The sequence below is a fragment of the Lichenostomus cassidix genome, chromosome 2 (assembly GCF_008360975.1).
Source record: "Lichenostomus cassidix isolate B80296 chromosome 2, HeHo_3.0, whole genome shotgun sequence".
Taxonomy (NCBI): domain Eukaryota; kingdom Metazoa; phylum Chordata; class Aves; order Passeriformes; family Meliphagidae; genus Lichenostomus; species Lichenostomus cassidix.
The window spans coordinates 131,502,456-131,524,256 of NC_139482.1; the positions used below are offsets into that span (position 1 = coordinate 131,502,456).

Here is a 21,801-nt window from a genome sequence, read left to right on the forward strand (position 1 = left end):
CCTGGCTTCAGGCAGGTGCCCAGCCAGCCCCAGCTCAGGGGCTGAACCCCATGGTACTGTGGCCAGACAGTCAGGGTGCCTGCCTCAAGGGCATGATGCCCTTGATATATCAGGTCCCACCCACTGAAAATTTATTTTTGGAGTGTTTCCTCATTGAATCTTACAGACTCTCAAAAGATTTCTCCTTGAGTCAGAATATCCAAATTAAAAACAAAACAAACAAAAACCAAACACAACTGTTTGCTCACTAAACCACAAAACCTATTCCCAGGAACAAGAAAGAGCAAGTCAAGAGCTCCAAAAAGTGCAAGACAATATATGGAGCACTCATGACTTTCTCCCACAACCCAAAAGCTGTGAATACTGACCTACTCTGTCACACCCCAATTTTATCACTTTGGATTTCACAAGGAAGCATGCAACTTGTAAACGAAGGCACAGCCCTCCCCACACTCAAATTTTATTGAAACTACAAATGAATTTTACACACTAATTGAGTGGGAGCTGTTGTACCAGACTTTGGTATCTCGTATACATTTACAGAACCTGAGTACATTGCAGTTTCATATTAGAATACTCTCTATACTCTCACCATAATTCACAAGACTCAAAATAAACACTTTTTAGTATTTTTAGTGACATAATAGGTTCCATTACTCCAACAACAGACTTATTCACAGTATTTTCTCCTTCTCCCCTATCAACTCAGTGTTTCCAAAAGGCGCTGGGTTTTCCCTCTGAGTCCACAGTTCTCTTGCAGCTGCAGGATTTTAGTAAGAGCCACAATTACAGCTTTTCTCTGTATTCTCCAGGTTCCCCTTTGCCCTCTTCCAAGTACCTTATGGCAAATGATGCAGGCTCTTCTGTAGGAAAAAAAAAGCGGTCCCATTTCCATGCTCAGTGATCTTTTCCATGCTCCTGATCTTTTACAGAGACAAAAAAAACCAGAGTCAATTTTGCTGCTTATTTTTACAGCAGGGACAGTTGTTCACTAGGAACTCTGCTAAGGCAATGGAACTATTTCATGGAACTCAGGTCCCCAGGGCTATGGGCTGGCAGGGAAATAACACACCACCCCATCACTGATAACCCTGGGCTGCCAACTCAGCTCATGCCAGGTATATCAAAAGCAGTACAAGATGTTTGCAACAATAAGACTTACAAAAGCTCTTTCACAAAATGCTGAACATTATGAAAAATGATTTGGTTTAATAAAGCAGAACCCTCTGTCTAGCTCTTGTACACTCACTTTATCTTTGGAGAAAAAGATCCTATCTATTTGCAGATAAACCACGTACAGCTGAATAGCATCCCTTCCACCCCAAGTACTACTGCAGCACATCAGCCATTCTTCAAAATTGCTCCATTCTCTGTGTGTGATGTCAAAAAATTACAAACACTTTTCAGGCACACAATTAAAAACCAAACAACAGTCCTTTGTAAGATGCTGCTACTCCATACTACTTCAGGGTTTGTTTTTGAAAGGTTTAATACCTTCTCTCAGCAGCTCTTCTGTGACAATGGTTCCAACGGTTCACATTAAACAGACAAGTTGATGTACCTTCACACATTACTGGGTGCTTCCTTACAGCCCAAGCAGTATGTTTGTAGCACCTCAAGAGATAATCCCTTGGAATGATACATCTTCTCATCCCTTCAATGCACAAGTGCAACCAAGAAGGGGAGAATATCACATCACCCAGCACAACAGAAGGAAGATGGACAATACCCAGAGATGGCTGTTGCAGTGCCAGATGCTGATTACAAACACAGAGCAACTATAGACTGAATAATAAGGCACTTGATCAGTGAAGCAGGGAAAAAAGGGAGCACAAGCTGAAGAACTACAGGATGTGGTTTTTCTCCACTGTTAACAGGTTTGCCTTTTCAAGGATCATTCAAAATCTACTGATCTGTTCAGTAATAGCTGTAAGACAAAAATCACATGTATTTGAATTAAATGCCTACCAAGACCCATCAGTTTTCCAACCTGAGTAAAAACTTTTTCAGACAGAACCCAGGTTAATTGGGGAGATCAAACTTAATTCCTGGTTTAATGATACTCTATAGTTCAGACCTTATTAATGTCTTCCCACATTCAATTATTACTTTATCTGCAGCAGGATGAAACAGAAGAGCTTTTACTCTAGACCAAATCTATAAACATGAAAATGAAAAACAGGAAAATAATTTATAGCAACATCTATACATAGAGTGATACCTCATCTGGTTTTCAGATTAGAATACCATAACATGAGGTAAATATGCAGTTTGCTTTCTTAAAACACTATCAAAGTCTTAAAAAAGTAGTAGTATCCATGTCATTTTTAAAGACAACATTGACAGCAGATGAGTCAAGGGAATCTTAAAAAGGCTATCCTTTTACAAAGCCATATAAATTTTTTACAAATGATCCCCCTTTTTTTTTTCAAATGATACAGAGAGAAATATATTTACTCCTCTGACAAACAACATGAAAACCCAACAAAAAAAATCCCAGTAGACTCTGATTCCATGAGAGGAAATTAAGTCAACTTCACAGCATAAAGGGAGATGAGGAGAGGGAAGCAGTCAACATTCATCTGCCAATCTGTCAAAAATCTGCATCCAGAGTGAAGACATTGTCCACTGTTTCTGCCATAACAGCAAAACGTTGATATTCCGAAACCCGCTTCTCAAAGAAATTTGTTTTTCCCTCCAGAGAAATATTCTCCATGAAATCAAAGGGATTTTCTGCATGAAAGACCTGGGGAAGGAAAACACTATTACACTGGTGATTCTGATAGGGAAATGCTTTAAAAAAACCCCAACAAAAAGACCAGTCAAACTCTTTCAAACTAGACCATCTCTGGCTGCAATATCCTGTAGGATCTATGGACACCTATCTAAGCAAATTCAGTCCTGCCACTCCCAGGAGACTGGTCTGTGGTGAAGTTCACTTGTGCAAGCTGTTTTTTATTCTTCAAGCACTGCAGCATCTGAGCACAGCTTACATTTCCCATTACAAACCTGCTGAGCTGATGAAGGGAAACAGTGGCCTAAACTGTTCTTGCTCTTTTACAGTGAAGCATATGTATTAATGCTGTGGTTTCAGCTGCCACACACAGGAAGTCCATGCACTAAATATGAGGTGCTCCCTGGCATGACAAGAGAGTGCTTTGTGCTGACAGCTTTCCTGGGCTGCACTGGCAGGGCAGCATTTGGGGCAATCACATCTCTTACCTTTGAGAACCCAAGTTCCATTAGTAACCGGTCTGCGACAAATTCAATGTATTGTTTCATCAGTGTGCAATTCATTCCAATCAGACCTACAGGTAATGCCTCTGTTAGAAACTCCTAGAAGTTAAAATACAGATGACACTTAGAGAAATGAAATTTAAGAAGAAAAAGGAGAGAAGACACCTGTGTTTCACAGTAACACAATCTGTGATGTTCCAAGCTCCCCAGAAAGTTGTCTGAATAAGTAACTTGCATCACTAAATTCAACAAGTATCTTCTGTTTTCAGTAGCTGTTTGTATCTTCCTTTGTCTTTATCCTGTTACCCTGGAAAAGGCACAAGGATTTTTATCACTGCCCCTCTAATCTGCCTTTCCCCACTCCCCCAGCATGAGCTTCAGTGTAACTTTAAGCTCCAACTTCAAAAAACCTACAGACCATACTAGTGGGACCAGGGATAGATCCAGAAATCACCAGTTTTCCTGGCTTCCATCCATTATAGAATGACAGATCAGAGAGGGCAGTGATATATATGAGTGCTGAACACAGTAATGTGTATGTTTAGGCACCAGTGCAATACCTGTCAGTATTGTGAGACAAAGCAGGAGCATTTGTCATCATCACAGTAGTTAGATGACAACAGGAAAGAAAACCAAACTAAAATCCTGCCAAACACTCAGCAGAGCAGAAACTTGTGCCTGCAGAAGGGCAGCACTTCACATGAAAGAACCTGACATCAATCTCAGGAAAAGCCAGAACCCAGCATGATACATGTGGCCACAATAGAAACTGCCTTCTCCTCACAACAAGCAGAGAAGTGAACACAATAGGGAGAGACAAAGATCCTGAAAGGACAGATGTAAACAAACTCCTCTCTAAGAGACCATTGTAGGTGGACTAGATGATAATTGTAGGTCACTTCCAACTGCAACTATTCTATTCAATATCAAATAAGACAGCTTTTCTTCCTTTCTGTCATTAAGGAGAAAACCAGCTGCCAGCTTCAGCTTCCCCCAGTTGCTTGACAACTGAATCAGAAAGTCTCTGACTCTTACTGTCACCATTAAGGAAGATGGAAAGAATGATACAATGCATCAGGGATCCAGGCCTGAGCCAATTATCAAACATGGAATCCTGACAGTTAGAAGATAATTTGTTTATTTTCACACATCAGACTGGGCCTGCACTGCCCACAATGTTATCACAGTCAGGATTACCTGCTCAATTTCTACAGCATTAACGATGATCTCGCGGACCCGCTCTTCTGATGGTCTCTTCACTAAATAATGGAACATTAGACAAGCAAAATCACAGTGTAGACCCTGAAACAAGAGAACAAAGGAAAAAACAGTCAGTTTTCCGTTCCTTCACATAGTTTGCTCCTATTTTCAGGCAGCCTCATTTGTTTTGAAGTTTCCCAGCCTCCTGCTTCTTTGGAAGTCTTAATGTTATCACATGTAGTGTGGACTTGTAGTTTACAACCCAGTAGCATCTCAAAAGCAACACATGCCACCTGTGCCAAAGTAATGCTCCGCATACATGATTCTCAGGTAATATTTTTCTGAGGGCTGCTCTACTGTGAGGGATCCTACACAGAGCCCTTCTGGTCTCTGCCTCCCATCAGGGATAATTTTGCAGAAAGACTCCTACATCAAGACCTGCAAAACTACCTGTGAGTTTAAAAGGGCTGTTTACCTGCTCTTTGCTTCAAGATACTTGGTTTAAATTCTTTCAGTAGCATTTCTTCCCTTGATTCACCCAACAGCATTTTCAGAAAGGCAGATTAGAGTCACCAAATCCAAGATTAACAAATCATCTCTGCTGCAGCTAAACTCACCCTCTCATTTCACCCAGCTATCCTACACAGAGCCTAGTGAACTGTGCTCCTTCCTAGGGTTTCCAGAAAAGTCTCCAGCCAAGGTAAGGAAACATCAGGAGACAAGCAACCCCTCACAGTCTGCGGGGGGTACCAGACAGCTGCTCCAAGAGGTGCCTCAGCTTCTCTCTGACTTGCCTGGGTATAGCTTGATCCTGACTTCAGCCATACCCAACACTGCCAGACTAAAGGAACAATGTGCTACCGTCTGTCTCCTCTCAACAGCAAGGTGGTGATTACAGCCAAAAAGCACCAAGAGGGTACATCCAGAGTGAAACCAATCAGAAGGATTTGGCAGACTATGCGCTACAAAATAATCCAATACTATCATTAACAAGGGTCAAAACAAAACCTGGGGCTGATCAACTAGAGAACTGTTCTGCTGCAAAAGACCTGGGAGTCTCAGTGGGTAACAAGCTGACTGAGCCAGCAGTGCCCGGGGGAACAAAGGGGCCGAGGGTATCTTGGGGTGCATTGGGAAGAGTGTGACCAACCCAAGGGAGGTGATCCTCTCCCTCTGGTCGGCCCAGGTGAGGTCATATCTGGACTGCTGTGTCCAGTTCTGGGTTCCTCAGTATGAAAAAGACATGGAGCTACCCTGCTGGAGAGAGTCCCCCAGAGGTCACAATAATGATGAGGGGTCTGGAGCACCTCTTTTATGAGGAGAGACTGCAGGCACTGGGCCTGTTTAGTCTAGAGAAGAGAACACTGAGAGGGGAGCGTATAAATATCTCAAAGGTGGTGTTGTGGTTTAGGAATGGTACTTCCCAGTCCACTGCCCCCACCAAGACTCTCCCAAAACAAATGCCCCCACTTTCCCTCACCCTTTTCTGCTCTGGGGATGGAGTTGAGAATGGAGGCACAGAAGGTGAAAATCACGGGATGAGATAAGAACAATATACTGGAAATTGCAATGACAAGAAAAGGAAGAGTAACAGAAATATGAATAACAAAATGTGTAAGACAAAGAAACTATTTTCATGGAAAGCTCATGAGAAATATCACCTGCTCTTCCCAATTATGTTTTCTCACACTGGAAGGAATGGCCTTTTTCTCAAAAGCAGGAGAGGGAATCCCTTTTCCCCACCCCTGTCAATGACCTGAGATGGTACCCAATAACATTAGGGCCTTAAGCATGCCCACATAGCTCCAGGTTCTACCCCCTCACAGCTACTGCAAAAAATTAACCCCATCTCTGGCTGAAACCAGGACAGGTGGGTACCAAGAGGATGGTACCAGGCTGTTTTCAGTAATGTCCAGTGACAGGATGAGGAGCAATGGCCATAAACCGAAACACAAGAAATTTCACCTCAACATGAGGAAGAACTTCTTTACATTGAGGGTGGCAGAGCACTGCAACAGGCTGCTCAGGAAGATTGCAGAGTCTCCCTCTCTGGAGACATTCCAAACCCACCTGGAGGAGTCCCTGCGTGATGCCTTAAATCGCTAGACAAAAACCCATCAGGCATCAGTGTCCCCTGCTCCAGGTGACCCTGCTTAGCAGGGGAGCTGGACTGGATGATCTCCAGAGGACTCTTTCAACCCTAACAAATTTGTGATTCTGTGAAAACATTTTTGGAAAGACTATAAAATCCTTGTGATTCAGGTCATGAAACAGCCCTGAAATAATGTAATTTGGGAAATATCCCCCCCCCCCAGCAACAGCATTAGCTGCCTGCTGCAAGGCTTCCCATGGTCTTATCCAGGGCAACATCACCAGCAGGATGCAGATGTGCCTGACTTCTACCATGAACTGGTGTACTCTGGTGACTGGTGGTCCCACCAGCTTTGCATCTTTAAGTACCAGATATGCACCAGCTCAAGAATAGCCTGGGATCAGAGCCTGCAGCTCAAAAAGCACACTGAGCGTTAATCATTTATCTGCTCAGGTGCATCAAAAAGCAGTTGGTAGTTTTCCATTGTGGATTGTTTTTACTGCCACTGGGTTTTGATGCAGGTGCTCTGTGCACCAAGCTTTAACCTTCATAACAGCACTGCAGCTGGAATTATGCCAGCAGAGCTCAAGAAAATTTTACTCTTTTGGTGCTCGACCCTGCAGAGAAGTACAGTTACTCTTATTCACCTGCAAGTAATCCTTATAACAAACAAATCCTTCCTCACTCAAATGGATCAGTTCATAATGACTCACAGAAGACACAAGGAAGGTCAAGGCTGAAGAACCATTTGTTTTTCCTTACTGATTGTATCACTTTGCTCCAAAGTGTCTTTTAAAGACATATTGTAAGATGTCTTACTTCAAAGCAGTTTATCTAACCCATGAAAATTATTTCCACGGGTTTCCATTATGAAAAAGCTCTTTGCACTTTAAGACCAACTCTGGTAAGTTACAACCACGAGCATGTTTATACTGCATAAAAAACCGGTCTTTCTACCTTTTCACTGCTGACAGTGACATAAGTAGTGCAGTGCACAGTCCCCAGCCATAAACAAGAGCTGCCAACTTGCAGGAAGCAACGAAAAAGAAAGGAAGGAAGCAGTGAAAAGAAAGGGCACTTGCAAGCACATGGCCTTTTGGTGTGCTGACATGTAGCCCTCCAGACACCTCATATCTTAAGTTAAGCAGCACTCTCCTCAAAGGCAGACCTGTAGTTGCCCCTCCCAGGAGATTCTACTGCTGTGCAGCAACACAAGAGCATGGAGAGGAGTGAGATCTGCTGCTTCTGCAGCAATCTGCCACAGCTGGCTCAGTGATGGATGCAGGCAGCTGTCTGCAAGCTCTGGGACCCACAAATAGGGGCAGGTGAGGAGTAGTACTTGGAGCCCACTTGAACCTGCCTGAAGCAGCTGAGGCACAGCAAGTCTCAAGAGTCACACACTATCCAGGTCCTTGCTCCAGCCAGCACTTGCTGCTGTTGGGGACCATGCAATTCCACCCCACTCCTTGAGCAGCCGGGCCTTTGCCTCCCTTCACAGCACAGAAAACCAAACATCCCCTGCAATCTAAAAGATCCATCTTTTTGATAATACTAGATACATTGGTGTGCTGGTTTTGGGTAGAGCTCTGTTTTTTTCAAAGTGGCTGGTATGGGGCTGTGTTTTGGATTTGTGCTGAACATAGAGTTGATAATACAGAGATGTTTTTGTTACTGCTGAGCACTGCTTACACAGAGCCAAGGCTTTTCTGCTTTCCCTAGTGGGGCCACTGGTGAGGAAGTTGGGGGTGTATGGGAGGCTGGAAGGAGACACAACACCTGTCCTGAGCTGGTACAAGTGATCCAAACAGACCAAAGGGATATTCCATACCATGTGACATAACATTCAGTATATAAAGTGGGAGAAGAAAGAAGGAGGGGGGACGTTTGGAGTGATGCCATTTGTCTCCCCAAGTAATTGTTACACCTGATGAGGCCCTGCTCTCCTGGAGATGGCTGAAGGCCTACCTGTCCCTGGGAAGCAGTGAATTAATTCCTGGTTTTGATTTGCTCGTGTGTGTGACTTTTGCTTTCCCTATTAAACTGTCTTTATCTCATCCCACATGTTTTCTAGCTTTTACCCTTCCAATTCCCTCCCCAGTCCCACTGGTGGGGGAGTGAGAGAGTGGTTGCATGGGGCTTGATTCCTGGCTGGGGTTAAACCACAACTAGGAGACCAGTATTTATGTTTACTCCCTTCAAAAACAGGTAGCTCTGCTGAGGGACCCAGTGACACCCAAGTTTTAAATTCAATAGTGCCATTTGCTGGTAGAAAAGTGGCTGGATGGCCTGGCCAAAAATGCGGTGAGAGTTAAATCCAGCTGGTAGCCAGCTACAGGTGGTGTTCCCCAGGGCTCAGTTGTGTTATGTTATATATGCTATATATATGTTATGTTTTCCAATCTAAATGATTCTATCATCATTGGTGGAAGTCTGCTTCTTTCCCCTTTCTCTGTCAAGACTATGGGTTCTTCAAGAATATAATGCAGCCCTTACCCTGGAGACTCACTTTTCTTCCCAAACATGGTGTAGGACATGCCACATTACCTCATCTCTGCTAATAAGTTCATTGGAGAAAGTCAGTCCAGGCATCAGGCCCCTCTTCTTCAGCCAAAATATAGCAGCAAAGGAACCCGAAAAGAAGATGCCTTCCACTGCAGCAAAGGCAACAACTCTCTCACCTGTTTAACGTAACACAACACATTTTCATTAGTCACAAATTACTGTATTGTTGATCAGCAAGATGCACCATTGGTATCAGACAGAGTGAATCTGGAGAGGAGCACTCCCATTTGCAGCACCAAATGCTGTCTTTGATCACATCCTTCAGCAGATCCCAAGGCACAGAGGGTCTACACACCCCACAGCACTCAGCCATAGGCAACTCCAGCAAAACTGAAGAACCAGGGCACCCACTGAAACTGCCACACGTCAGAAGCAAAAGAATGTAATTGTCCAAAGTGGCCAATTAGAACATTAGTACTCCATTATCCTTTTCTCCTAAAAGGCAGGAAAGCAGCTGTTTAACTGACAGACAAAACTGAGAGAAGAGCCAATCTCCTATAAATTAAACAAAAAGCCCTACACCACAATTTCTTCTTGTTGGGAATCTACATAAAACCATATGCTTACAAGAGTGAAAGACTACAGAACATAAGTGAAGACACAAATAACTCTTTGTGTTATCCCACTTGTTATCCCAGCTTTCATCCAAGGAAAGCAAAGAATTATCGGTCCCAGCTCTCCCCATTCTCTACATGAATGTATTTCTTCAGGCTACACAACCATCTCACTGTTTAGTGAAGCAGCATCATTCCATGTACACTACTTCAAACAACTTTACAAACTCATTGCGTATGTTTTAACATTAAGAACTTTTCCACTAAGTTCTGGTGCCTTTTCCCAATAAGAACAGCACAGAACTTTGATTAAAAAATAAAATAACCAAAAATAGCCAGATGTCACACTTCCTCTATGAGATACAAATGCCAACTGCTGGTTCATCTGAAGGAAATTCAAATTAGGAAAAAATCACAGAGAGCAATAGCAACCTACAAGTAACCCAGAAGTTATTAAGTAAAGAATTTTTCTAGCAACACTAAAAATCTTGTGGGTTACTTCTGCAGAAGAATGGAGAGACACTGCTCATACAATCCCAGGTTTAATGAAGCACAAGACTGATTACATATTTGGATTAAATGCCTAAAGTTTGGGGGCAGGGAGCAGGGGATACACTGCTTTTTGAGTTAGGGAACCCTCTGATTCCTGGCACACCCCACACTGCTGGGAGCCAAACAAAGGGATGATAAAGGGGCTCCACACACAGCAAGCAAAGCCAGACTAAGGAGGCAGTGGGAGCTCCAGGACAGAACAATGTACAGCTACAAAAAAAGAGATCCCCTCAAACAAGAGCTGTGAACAGATGCTGCAAAAGAATGCTGTTCAGATTTATTTTGTTCACCAGGCTGAATCTCTCCATCTCCTACACTTTCTTGAAATATAGAGGACGTTTGCTCAAAAAAAATTCACCAGAGTGCACTCATTATGCATTTCAGCTACAACATACCCTTCAGAGTCAACACTGTAAGCTGAATGCAGAACACTGGAAAGGATGCCCTGCACCATGCAGATGTAAGCTGAGCCAGTGCCCCAGCTCTGAAATGAGATTCAAAAACTAGAAACCTGGTCCCAACAGCAAACCAGAAACACCAGAAATAGATGGTTCTTGAGTCTTTTTTGTCCAGGCTCAGTCATGCCTCAGCTACAAAAAAATGCATGGATTTGTCTATATGAACATGAACACAGAAAATGCCTGGACTTGCAAGAATTCAGCTGCCCAGTTCTGAACACTGAGTACAAAATAGGAACCAATTGGAAGAAATAATCAAAACGAGAAAATAAGGTCTACAAGCAAAAACTTGGAAACCAGGTTTGTTCAGCACAAAGACAAAAAAAAAGACAGAGAAATCTACAAATATTTTTCATAACATGATTTCAGGGGGCACTGCCATTACTGTATTTAACTAGCTGAAGATAAAAACATACATGCTCACAAGAAGTTACTTCTAATTCTTTAGTTACCAGAGACCCAGAAGCCACTACATCTGTGGAGAATTTCATGTTCCACAGGTGCAGCTTACTTACAAAGGATTAGTTCATGATATGCAACAGAAACAAGTTTTTAAGAGGCTACACACCAAACGTGGATTCGTGGTCTTCAATCCACTTCAGAGCCCAGTCTGCTTTCTTCTTGACACAAGGCATTGTTTCAATAGCATTAAATAAGAAATCTCTATAGAAGAAAACAGAGATGAAACATCAAAATGATGATTTATGTAAATCTGCCCTGGCTGCCCCTTCCAGCTCCACCAGACAGAGGATCCCATTATGCAAGGCTCTGAACTAACCCAAGTAAGAGACCATTCCCACCCCAAGGGGGTGATGATCTGTCTTGGTTTTGTCTGGGATAGAGCTCATTTTCTTCCTAGCTGCTGGTACAGTGCTGTGTTTTATATTTAGAATGAGAATGATGTTGATAACACACTGATGTTTTAGTAGTTTCTAAGCAGAGTTTACAAGTCAAGGACTCCTCAGCTTCTAATCCCACCCCACCAGCAAACAGGCTGGGGGGCACAAGAAGCTGGGAGGGGACACAGCCAGGACAGCAGACCCCAACTGGCCAAAGGGATATTCCACATGATATGACGTCATGCTCAGAATATAAACTAAGAGGGAAGCTGGCTATGGGCTGTCTTGGGAACTGGCTGGGTATCACTCAGCGGGCAGTGAGCAACTGCATTGTGCATCACTTGTTTTGTATATTATTATTATTATTATTTCCTTTTCTGCCCTATCCAACTGCCTTTACCTCAAACCACCAGTTTTACTTTTTTCCCTAATTCTCTCCCACCCCACTGGGCAGGGGCAGGCAGGGAGTAAGCTGCTGTGTGGCATTTTGCTGCCTGCCAGGTTAAACCACAATGTGATCTCTGATAACAAGGGCAGAGGGAGGCAGATGCACAGAAAGCAACAAACCCAAGGGCTCAGGGAAGGCAAGCTATGAACTCAAACATCCCATCCCAGGAGTGCTCACCCACAAGACCACAGTGCCTCTGAGACTTGAAGCCAGCCACTTCTGTCTATCCATGGAGCAAAACCTCATCTTGCCCAACTCCACAAAAGGAACTGGACAACTCCCACATGCATAGACTCTGTTCCAATGCTGAACACCTGAAAGGAAACCTTGCAGTCCTCCCACTGTCACCAACACAGGCTGCCACTGTGGGAAAGCAAGCTCTGCCTGACCATCACCACGGTGGAGTCTCTGAGGGAAAGTAGTGCTTTTCAAATCTATTACCATTTGGACTAGGAAGTTCGTCAGACAACAAAGGTGAGGGGGCTCTCCAAAGAACTCAATCACTCAAAAGTAAGTAGTTCAAGTTGTATTAAAAAGCACTGCTAACAAAAAGGCTGAAAGAATGCAATACATTGGTTACTGTATATTAGAAACACCATTTAGATCATGAGCACTCCATTTCCTCAGGCCAATCCTTTGCCAATGTAAGAGCAAGCACTGTAGGAGCACGATAGCCCCAAGGAGCTCATCTAACCTTTAATGTTTCACATAGTCCACAGTTCCAGCAAGAAAAGATTTATACAAGTATTAACAAACCTTCTGATACTCCCACAAAAGCCTTGGTCAGTAATATTCCTCTCCATGCTGGGGCTCAGGCATGCAGGCCTTCAAAAGCTTTAAGGAACCTTCCCCAACTCCCCCAGAAAATCAGTAGGAAACAGGAGACAGCTGCTGCTGCCCTACAACAGTGCCAGTGGCCTCACTGAGAGGTTTCCCACACATCCAGAGGTTTACCTTTTCTTGGGATCTTTGATGTAGGTGTCTATGAGCAAGCTGTACATCTCTGAGTGAACATTCTCAATGAGAATCTGAAAGCCATAGAAACAGCGAGCTTCTGGGATCTGCACCTCCTGACTAAAACGTGCCACCTACCAAAACCAGAAAGCATGGCAATGAGTACAGTAAAACAGTTCTGCATGACACTACTCTGAACTTAACAGGAGAGACAATAGATCTCTGCTAGAGATGGGATGGGAGCAGTTAAGTCCTACTTTGCTCATAGATATGTCAATAGGATAGCTGTGGTGCAGAGGAAAATAAAGCAAGCTAGCTATAAGTAAATACATGTGCTGTGCATACTGGAGAAGAGCTGAGGCAAGAGGGCACAAATACACAGGAGAAGAACAGCAAAATAATGCAATACTAAACACTTCATACTGAACAAAGCCTCAGAATTCTTGTTCATCATTAAAAATATAAACAGCATGATATAAGGCATGTTGATGCAATACATGCACATAAATTCTACATGTTATAAACATTCAAACATCTGAGATTTAAACTGGGCACTTGGAAATGGATACCACTGCTAACCTTTGATATTTTCCAGCCCAGAACAGATCTCAACAGGAAGAATTCCCCACATTTTTGGCAGCACCCACCTGCAGCCCTAAGAGATTCTAGGATGCCATTCAGTGAGAACAAAATAGATTTTACCAAAATGAGGAATACATGGCACAGCCATGGTCTGTATTTCCTACTTCTCATGTAACATGAACACAGCAAAAATCTGGGATTTTATTAATTCATTCAGACAGGCACATCCCACAGCCAAGCAGGGGCAAAACTTAAAAACTGTGTCCGAGAGTGATGTGGAGTCCTGATGACCACAGCTGACACAATTTAACTCAAACACTGCTCCAGGTAGAACAAGCTGATTGTTGCACTTGGCAAATGTATGATGGAATGAAAAAAAAAAAAAAAGCACACATTTAATAAACCTATGCATTAATGTGAAAAAGCCAAAATGAAAAGTTAATAACACAATAACATGACTAAGTATTCAAGCCCTCTGTAAATCTTTCTCACCAGGTTTTCATTTACAATTCCATCACTGGCTGCAAAAAATGCCAGAACGTGAGAGATAAAGTATTTTTCATCTGCTTTCAGCTTGTTCCAGTGAGGAAGGTCCTTTGATAAATCAACCTAATGAAAAGAAAACAGAAAAACATTATTGCCCTTCTGTGTTTGTCATTCTGTAAGAACAGAAGCAGCCCAATTAAGTGACTGAGGCAGAGTTTTGACATTTGCTTTCAAATCTTTACATGTAGAGAATTTAAACACTTGTGACTGTAAAAGACAACAGATACACTGCAGTGCTATTGTCTCTCTCTCTGTAACAGCAACATCATGTACTTGTTTCACAGCTTACACTTTTGAAATTTGGAATAAAAATCAGTGTCTATTGAATAAATAAATGAGGTTTTGAAAAGCATTAGTATATTTTTGTCACAAGTATGAACATGCACCAGAAACCATCACTCAGAGACACTTAAAATTTATTTGAAATAAATGCTGATACTCCAAGATAGCTATACCCAAGTGTGTCAAATATGGACTGAGGGGACTTTTGCTTTTGGCAGGTGTTCAGCCTCCATCCTGTCAAAGAATAGCACGGAGCAAATGCTGTGCAACTGCTCTTGTCTATCAGACCAAACCCTAGCTGTGAGAGAAAACCACAGCTTCCTTCACGCGGGCCTTTTTTCATTTGTTTGTTTGTAGGATTTCTGACTCATAGCAGCAGTTAAGTAGTCAGATGTGAAAAATGCAGAGGACCAACAGAAGGTAGGACAGTGTGAGAAGGAACCAGTAACACAGTAAAAGGGAAATACTGATAAGGAAGGAGTTCAAATGCTTTTTCTTTAATGGTTTAAATGAAGCTCTGCTGCAACACGGCAGTAAGCCTCCTAGGCAGGCAATGAAATACCACCTCCACAAACAGCTGCTCCTCATCAGCCTATGATGTTTTCTGGTCTATTCAGAGCCCGCCAGTGCTTTCATCTCACTCCTCTAAAGCTGCAGACCACTGCTCACAAACAAGCCAAGGGTGCATAAGCTTTGAGCTGGAAGGATGAGCTCCCCTTGCACGCAATCTCTCCAAAGCAGTGCAGTGTTTAGAGGCTTGCACTGCTGCAAGCATAGTGAGCACTGCTCAAGTCTAGCTAACCAGCAACTCTGGGGAAGAACTTAGAGCTTGCTTTGTAACGGGGGGCAAGCACCTCACCAAGGCAATCAGGAGTCAGCTAAACGCATTTTTAGCAAGTGTTCCTGATTAACACCATCTCTCTGGAAACTGAGGTACCTAATATTAAGGAACAGCATGAAATTTCCCAGAGCATCTTACAAGGGGCAAGGAGTTAGTTGCAGATTCAGAGACCACAGCAGGGTAAGGGCTCTCTGACCACAAATCAGAGCTATCTGACTTAGGAATTCTCTAAAATCAGAGAAGAACCCCAGGACACAATTCCACCTCATCCTGAACTAAGCATCTAAAACAGCTCTGCAGAATCACCCTGTGGAAGCAGCTTGCTTTCTACTGTCAATGAAGAGAGTTCTGCTTTGGTGCTGGCACCTCACGTTTGATGCAATTAACTCCAACCTTTGCAATACAGAAGCCAGCAGCAAAGCTGGGAAAGATGTGCCAGGACCCTGGTGGTCTGAGTGCCCACTGGCCATGGGCTTACCTCTTCTGCTGTCCAAAAGGAGGCCTGAGCCTGCTTATACATCTTCCATATGTCCGGGTACTGGATGGGAAAGATGACAAACCGGCGGTGATTTTTTCTGAGTAGAGGCTCCTCATGAAGGTCTGAGCCATCTTCAGCAGCAGCTGATGAGCTCTGAAAATAAAGCAGGGTTCTGGTTAAAGTCACTATTATTTATTCCTCCTCCTTGCACGATCCCAAAGGTGTGGTTTAAAGTTCCCCCGTGTCACACAGACATTCACCTGCCCTACTAGGGTACATGTCCCTTCACCCTCCATCCGTGCACCCAGCAGCACTGCCTGTCTGCCTGGCTCTACCCAGCACAGCTCACACCAACTCCCCCTCCCAGCTGTGCCAGTGCCAGGAAGTGCCCAACACCTGCATGCCAAAGACAAAGCCTTTTGCAGCATGAGGAGGAAATCTGCCCTGGGAGACATCAGCCTCTGTGGCAGCACATTCAGGGAGATACGTGTGAGGTCAGGGCACAGTGCTGCAGCCTGCACCCAGCACAGCTCTGCCAGGCTCCCTGCCCAGGAACCTCCCAGCCATCTGCTGTACATTCAGCCATCAGGGCCTGGATGGACTTTCTTCAGAAAGCCATGAGGTCATAGCAACTAATCCCAAGTGACAGAGGACAGCCCTGTGCCACGACGAGTCTCAGCATGGAGGTTTGTGTATGCAATCTGCAAGAGCAGCCCACACACCAGCGTGGGTCTGGAGGCTGCTCTGCAGGCTCTCCCTCGAGTGTGAAGGTGCCTCTTCCCAGCAGCTGGCAGCAGGAAAGCCTCAGCCTGGAGTCACCCATCTCCACCCTGATCCTCCTGTGAGGGCGCCCAGAGGACATCTGTGCACAGCCCCTCCTCAGAGAGCTCCCAGCCCAGCTGAGGTGGGGACAACTGACATTTAAGAAACAGGCCAGTGAACTACTCACATAACAAAAAAGCATTCCTTTACTTCAATTTGGAAAATATCTTCAAACAGATAACGCCACTCACATTGTAAAAAACAAACAAAACCCAAACACATATACATATTGCATAGCTGGCATGAGTACTGCAGATGCCCAATGAAAACACATCAGGGAAGCACATTCTGTGTTATAATTCTACTACTTTATTATATTTTTACATGTTACTCAATTACATGAGACAGATTTCCCAGCATCATCTTGCAGAGTGTCTGCCGAAGGCCATGAGAGTGCAAGACCTTTTTTACTTCCCAGAACATAGAGATGGTTACAATAACTCACTGGAATGGGGAGAATTTGGGCTTGGCAGATTCAGCACCTTGTCTTAGCACACAATTTCTCAGGGCCTGCCACACAGCCAACATCTCCATCTGCTTCTGCATGAGCTCTTATCCTTGAAAACAGAAATACTGCAAAAGTCTTCTAGCCCAGCCACTGCCGGCTCATGGACAGCTTATTGTCCTCCAGGATCCTCAAGGCCTTCTCTGCAGAGCTGCCCCCCAGCAGGTCTGCCCCAACCTGTACTGGTGCCTGGGTTATTCCTCCCCAGGAGCAGGACCTGCATTTGCCATTGTTGAATTTCAGATGCCCATCTCTCCAGCCTGTCGAGGTCCTTCTGAAGGGCTCCACAGCACTTGGGGTATCAACCACTCCTCCCAGCTTTGTGCCATCAGTGAACTCGCTGAGGAGGCATCTGCCCCTTCATCCAAGTCATTGATGGATAAGTTAAACAACACTGGGCCCAGCACTGAACCCTGGGGGACACAACTAGGGACAGACCTGCAACCAGACCCTGTGACACTGATCACACCCTTTCAAGCTCTGCCATTAAGCCAGTGCTCAATCCACCCCTCCATCCACTCATCCAGCCCCCGCTTTCTGAGCTTGGCTATGACAATATCATGGGAGACACTGGCAAAAGCCTGGCTAGAGCCCATGCAGACAAAATCCACTGCTATCCCTTCTCTATTCAGCCAATTGTCCCATCACAGAAGGTAATCAGATTGGTTAAGCACAAGTTGCCTTTGGTGAATCCACACTGACTACTCCTGATGACTGTGTCTTTCATGTGTTTAGAGATTAACTGCAAGATGAGCCATTCCATTATCTTTCCAGGGATTCAGGTGAGGCTGACCAGCCTGTGGTTTTAAGAACTGTACAAATATTTTTAAAACAGATGGTTTTGGTTGTTGGGATTTTTTTTTTATTTTATAAAAGGAAAGGTCAGTCACAGAGACTACACCATACTGGAACCTCCTGCTCCACCTATATCCCACCTCCCTTATCACCTTATCAGGAGTGGAGAGGAGTTTCACAGGCAGTCTCTTCTGAAAGGTGCCTTTCACAGGCAGGCTCCAAGTTGGCAGGCAGGCAGGCAGGCAGGCAGGCAGGCAGCTACTGGCTACAAGACAATCCCATCTTCTCTAACTCAATTTCAAGTGTGTGGCATACTCTGATCACTGCTGAGGCTTCTGAGCAGCCACCACCTTGTGCTGAAGGATACACAATGCATTCCCTGCCTTGCCTTCCTGGATCCAGGAAGCATTGGCAGGGGTATGAGGGGCAAAAGAAGTTAACAGTCACTAGGTCAACACAACCTTCAATCTGCACCCCAGCTCTTAGTGCTATGATGATGCATAAAACAGTCAACATTCACCATAATGACAAAGGGCACCCAGTTTATAATGTGTATATGCTTCATTCTGTTCAGACAACATGATCAAAATGCATAAAAGAGCTGAAGCTGGTGAGCACAGGCCAACCCTTGCTCCAGCAGAGTCAACCAGAGCAGACTGCCCAGGGTTGCATCCAAACAAAGCTTCAGCATCTCCAAGGATGGACACTACACAACCTCTGTGAGCAACCTGTGCCAGCATCTAACCACCTTCAGGAAAAGCAAGTGTTTTCTTTCTTGTGCTTCAGTGTGTGACCAATGCCCCTAGCCCCACTGAGAAGAGCCTGGCTCCATGTCCTTTATTCCATCCACTAGGTATTTACACACACTCATGAGATCCCCTGGAGTCTTCTCCATGCTGAACAGCCCCAGCATGCACAGCCTCTCTTTGTATGAAAGATGTTGCAGTCTCTTAATCATCAGCCCTTTGCTGGACACACTCCAGTACATCATATCCCAGTTTTTCTACAACTGCTAGAGACAAGCTCTTCTGGTGATGACAGGAAACCAAATGGACAAGACTGCTTAGGGGTACTGAAACTCCTTCCATTATTTTCAAATTCAGCAAACTAGGAAATAATTAACACATATACACACATACAAGCATCACCCCACAGCAGTTGCTGGGCTACATGTGCAAGTATCACAGTTACATGCCCTACATCAGCTGTAGCCAGGGAAAAGCTAAAGGTGCAGGCAGAGCCAGCACTGTGATGTGGCTCATACCACTCAATGGTATGTGACAGTGAACCCTCATGCACGCCAGTAAGAGGCTGCAGGTGCATACCACTAACTCCCAAGGCATTCAGACCAGCCCTGGGCAGCACAGGCCATGCCAGCAGTGAGATGGGAAGACCATCACCGTTCCTGGGAGAGATGGCTTGTGCTGCACAGCATCTGAGGAGCACAACACCTGCTGGTTCCACACGCCTGAGGAGATGCACAGCACTGCCATGCACCTCTTCACTATGGGTACAGCACGTCACTGCTCAGGGGGAAACAGTAACGTGTTTCTTATGCTTGTACTGAACACGGCACACCTGTTTTTGGATACTTTAATACTGATGTGACACGAGGGTTCAGGAAGACCGCGTGGGTTTCCTTGCCATGAAGATCCTTTCTCCTCACACACCTCAGCCTGGCTTAGCATGGTTATACCGGGCGGACACCAGAACGTAGCTCAGACTCCTCGCCGGGGCAGCCTTTCCTCGTCCTCAGCGCCTGGGAAGCCAGGAACATCACCGACATCCACACCTGCTTCCACGGCAGCTCGGGGCAGAGTCTTACCTTCCCGGCGCCGGCAGGTGCAGCTCTGCAAGGCCAGAACCGCCGGGGCGGCAGGGCCGGCGCTGCCCTGACCCTGTGCCAAGCAGCCCGCGGCCTCCGCTCGGAGGCTCGCATCCCCCGCAGGTGCTGCCAGCGCTCCCCGGGGCTGCGGTGCGCAACCGCTCCGGCCCTGCCGAGCCAGGGCTGGTCAAGGGTGCGGGAGGATGGCCCCGTGTCCGTTCCAGGGCTGTCCGAAGAAGCACATCCCTGGCGCCCGGGGTCACTGGAGGCGGCCCGGCCCGGCAGGGAGGCAGCAGCGCAGCGCCCGGCGGTGCGGGAGGCCGCGGGCCGCGCCGGACAGGGCTGCGCTGCCGCTGCCGCTGCCGCCGCGCCACTCCCGGAGCCGCAGTCCGCTCCGGCCCGCTCCCCGCTCCCCGCCCGGCCTTACCCGCTCCGGGCTCGCCGCCTCCTGCAGCGCCGCCGGCCCTCGGCGCTCGCCCATGGCCGGCGGGACTGGACCGCGAGGGGAGCGGCGGCGGCAAAGGGAACGGCCACGGCCAAGGCCGCTCCTCCCTCGGGGAGGGCTCAGGCATTGCATAACAAACACAGAACGGCAGCGCTCGGCGGAGCTCGCCAAGGGCCTGTCAGCGAACGTGCGATTGACATTTGTTTCTCTTCCTTCTTGCAAGTAGACAGTTTCAAAATACTCGGGTGTCCCCTTTCCAGAAAGGTAAATTTCCGTGTTGCTTTAAGAAGTCTGCCCTTAGGAATTTTGGGTATTTTCTTTTAAAGGCACCTGCTGCCCCAGTGACCGAGACTTCCTAGCTCTCTCCGTTCCCAAGCATGGGCAGTGGCAGTCAGACCCCCTGGGCTCCTCTGGACTGCATGTTTCCTGCGGCTTTTTTATGCCTTTCGAGATAGGCTCAAGCCTCACCAGGGCAGGCGATAAGAAAAGTTCAGTGGTGAGATCTGTGCAGCACGGCTGACTAAGCAACACAACAGCTTTGGTTTTCCTGCATGGAGTTTTCTGAGAAGCAGAAACACGTGTCTGAGCAGCAAGTTACGGAAAAGCACAGCAGGAACAGGTAAACAGTAAATGGGAAAACGTGGCTTCATACTAACAACATCTGCTGTTACCTGAGTACTGTTCTGAGAAATTCTTTTATTTCCCAGACATACCTAGACAAGCTGCTTAATCTTCACGTCCAACAACAGCTCCAGTCTTATCGAGCACATGGACTACCAGGGATTCCAGGTTTTTGTCCAGAGCAATAAGAGAGATGCTGATTGATGTACATACGGCAAACCCAATTGACCCATTTACCGACAAATTCTATTGGTGTGTGTAATACAGAGCATGCTGCTGGCTTAAGGGGGAGATGCATGAGTTTCTGGGCCAAAACCAACAAGCAGCAGACTGTTTGTATTAAATGACATCGACTTGCCTATCAGTTGTCTTAGCCTCCAAATCTGATTGTCCTGGCTGCTGTTTCAGAATTCCCTAAATAAGAAAATGCCCTGTCCTGACAGGGGTTAAGAGCTACCATAAATTAATACATAAGCAATAGAAAATTGTTCAAGTATTTTAACTTCTTTAAACACCTGCCCTTTTACCAATGCACAACAAATGGCTACTTACATGGTGCCTATAGATGCACATAAAAAAGAAGAATACTGGAAAGGAAATGTACCAAGGATTAACCAAACAGCACAGGGCTGTTCTTGTACCTCCACAAAAATCTGCCAACTTCTGTTAGTTTCATAGAAATTAATTAAATCATGTACACAACACTGAAATATAGACAGGAACATACAAATAAAATAGAGCATTATACACAATTTTACAATATTTCAATTACTTTTTACTCAGTTGTAAAAATTACAATTTACTCAGTTGTACCTACAATGTCCTTTTTAGAACAAGCTCCCTGACAGGTGGTGGAAGCTGAGTTCCTCCCTTAGTTCCTCACTGCCGTGGCAGCTGTCTTGCTCTGCCAAATGTAGTCATCACATCCTTTAACTGTAATACCTCTTTCCTCCTTCCCTCAAAAGGTGTTATTTCTTGGGGCCATACTTAGTTGCCTTTTAAAAACAGGTTGTAAATCTAATCTTGTATATGAAAATGCCACTTCAGGTAAATTGAATTACATTAATTTATAAATTAAAGTGAAATCTGCTTTTCAGCTTATCATTGTTCACTATCAGAAAATCAATTTGTGAGTAATTTCAGTATGTCTAAAGCCCAAAATT

General features: G+C 45.2%; 1 protein-coding gene and 1 long non-coding RNA gene across 3 annotated transcripts; one reads left to right on the forward strand and one right to left on the reverse strand.

Moving 5' to 3' along the window:
* Positions 1-423: 423 nt before the first annotated feature.
* RRM2B (ribonucleotide reductase regulatory TP53 inducible subunit M2B) lies at positions 424-20,232 on the reverse strand. 2 transcript variants are annotated; one of them, XM_085053354.1, is made up of 9 exons: positions 20,000-20,219; positions 15,626-15,778; positions 13,971-14,087; positions 12,897-13,030; positions 11,224-11,318; positions 9,074-9,207; positions 4,435-4,539; positions 3,223-3,336; positions 424-2,746 (listed from the first exon to the last, which is right to left on the reverse strand). In XM_085053354.1, exons 1-9 carry the CDS (start codon positions 20,147-20,149, stop codon positions 2,594-2,596), a joined length of 1,155 nt encoding a protein of 384 aa, XP_084909480.1. In that variant the 5' UTR covers positions 20,150-20,219; the 3' UTR covers positions 424-2,593. The 2 variants fall into 2 exon arrangements, with proteins under 2 accessions (XP_084909480.1, XP_084909481.1); XM_085053355.1 differs by lacking the exon at positions 13,971-14,087 and having other exon boundaries at positions 20,000-20,232.
* Positions 20,152-21,405, forward strand: LOC146442306 (uncharacterized). The gene is made up of 3 exons (XR_014850225.1): positions 20,152-20,281; positions 20,394-20,636; positions 20,725-21,405. It is a non-coding gene; the product is annotated as an uncharacterized LOC146442306 (long non-coding RNA).
* The last annotated feature ends 396 nt before the right edge of the window (positions 21,406-21,801 follow it).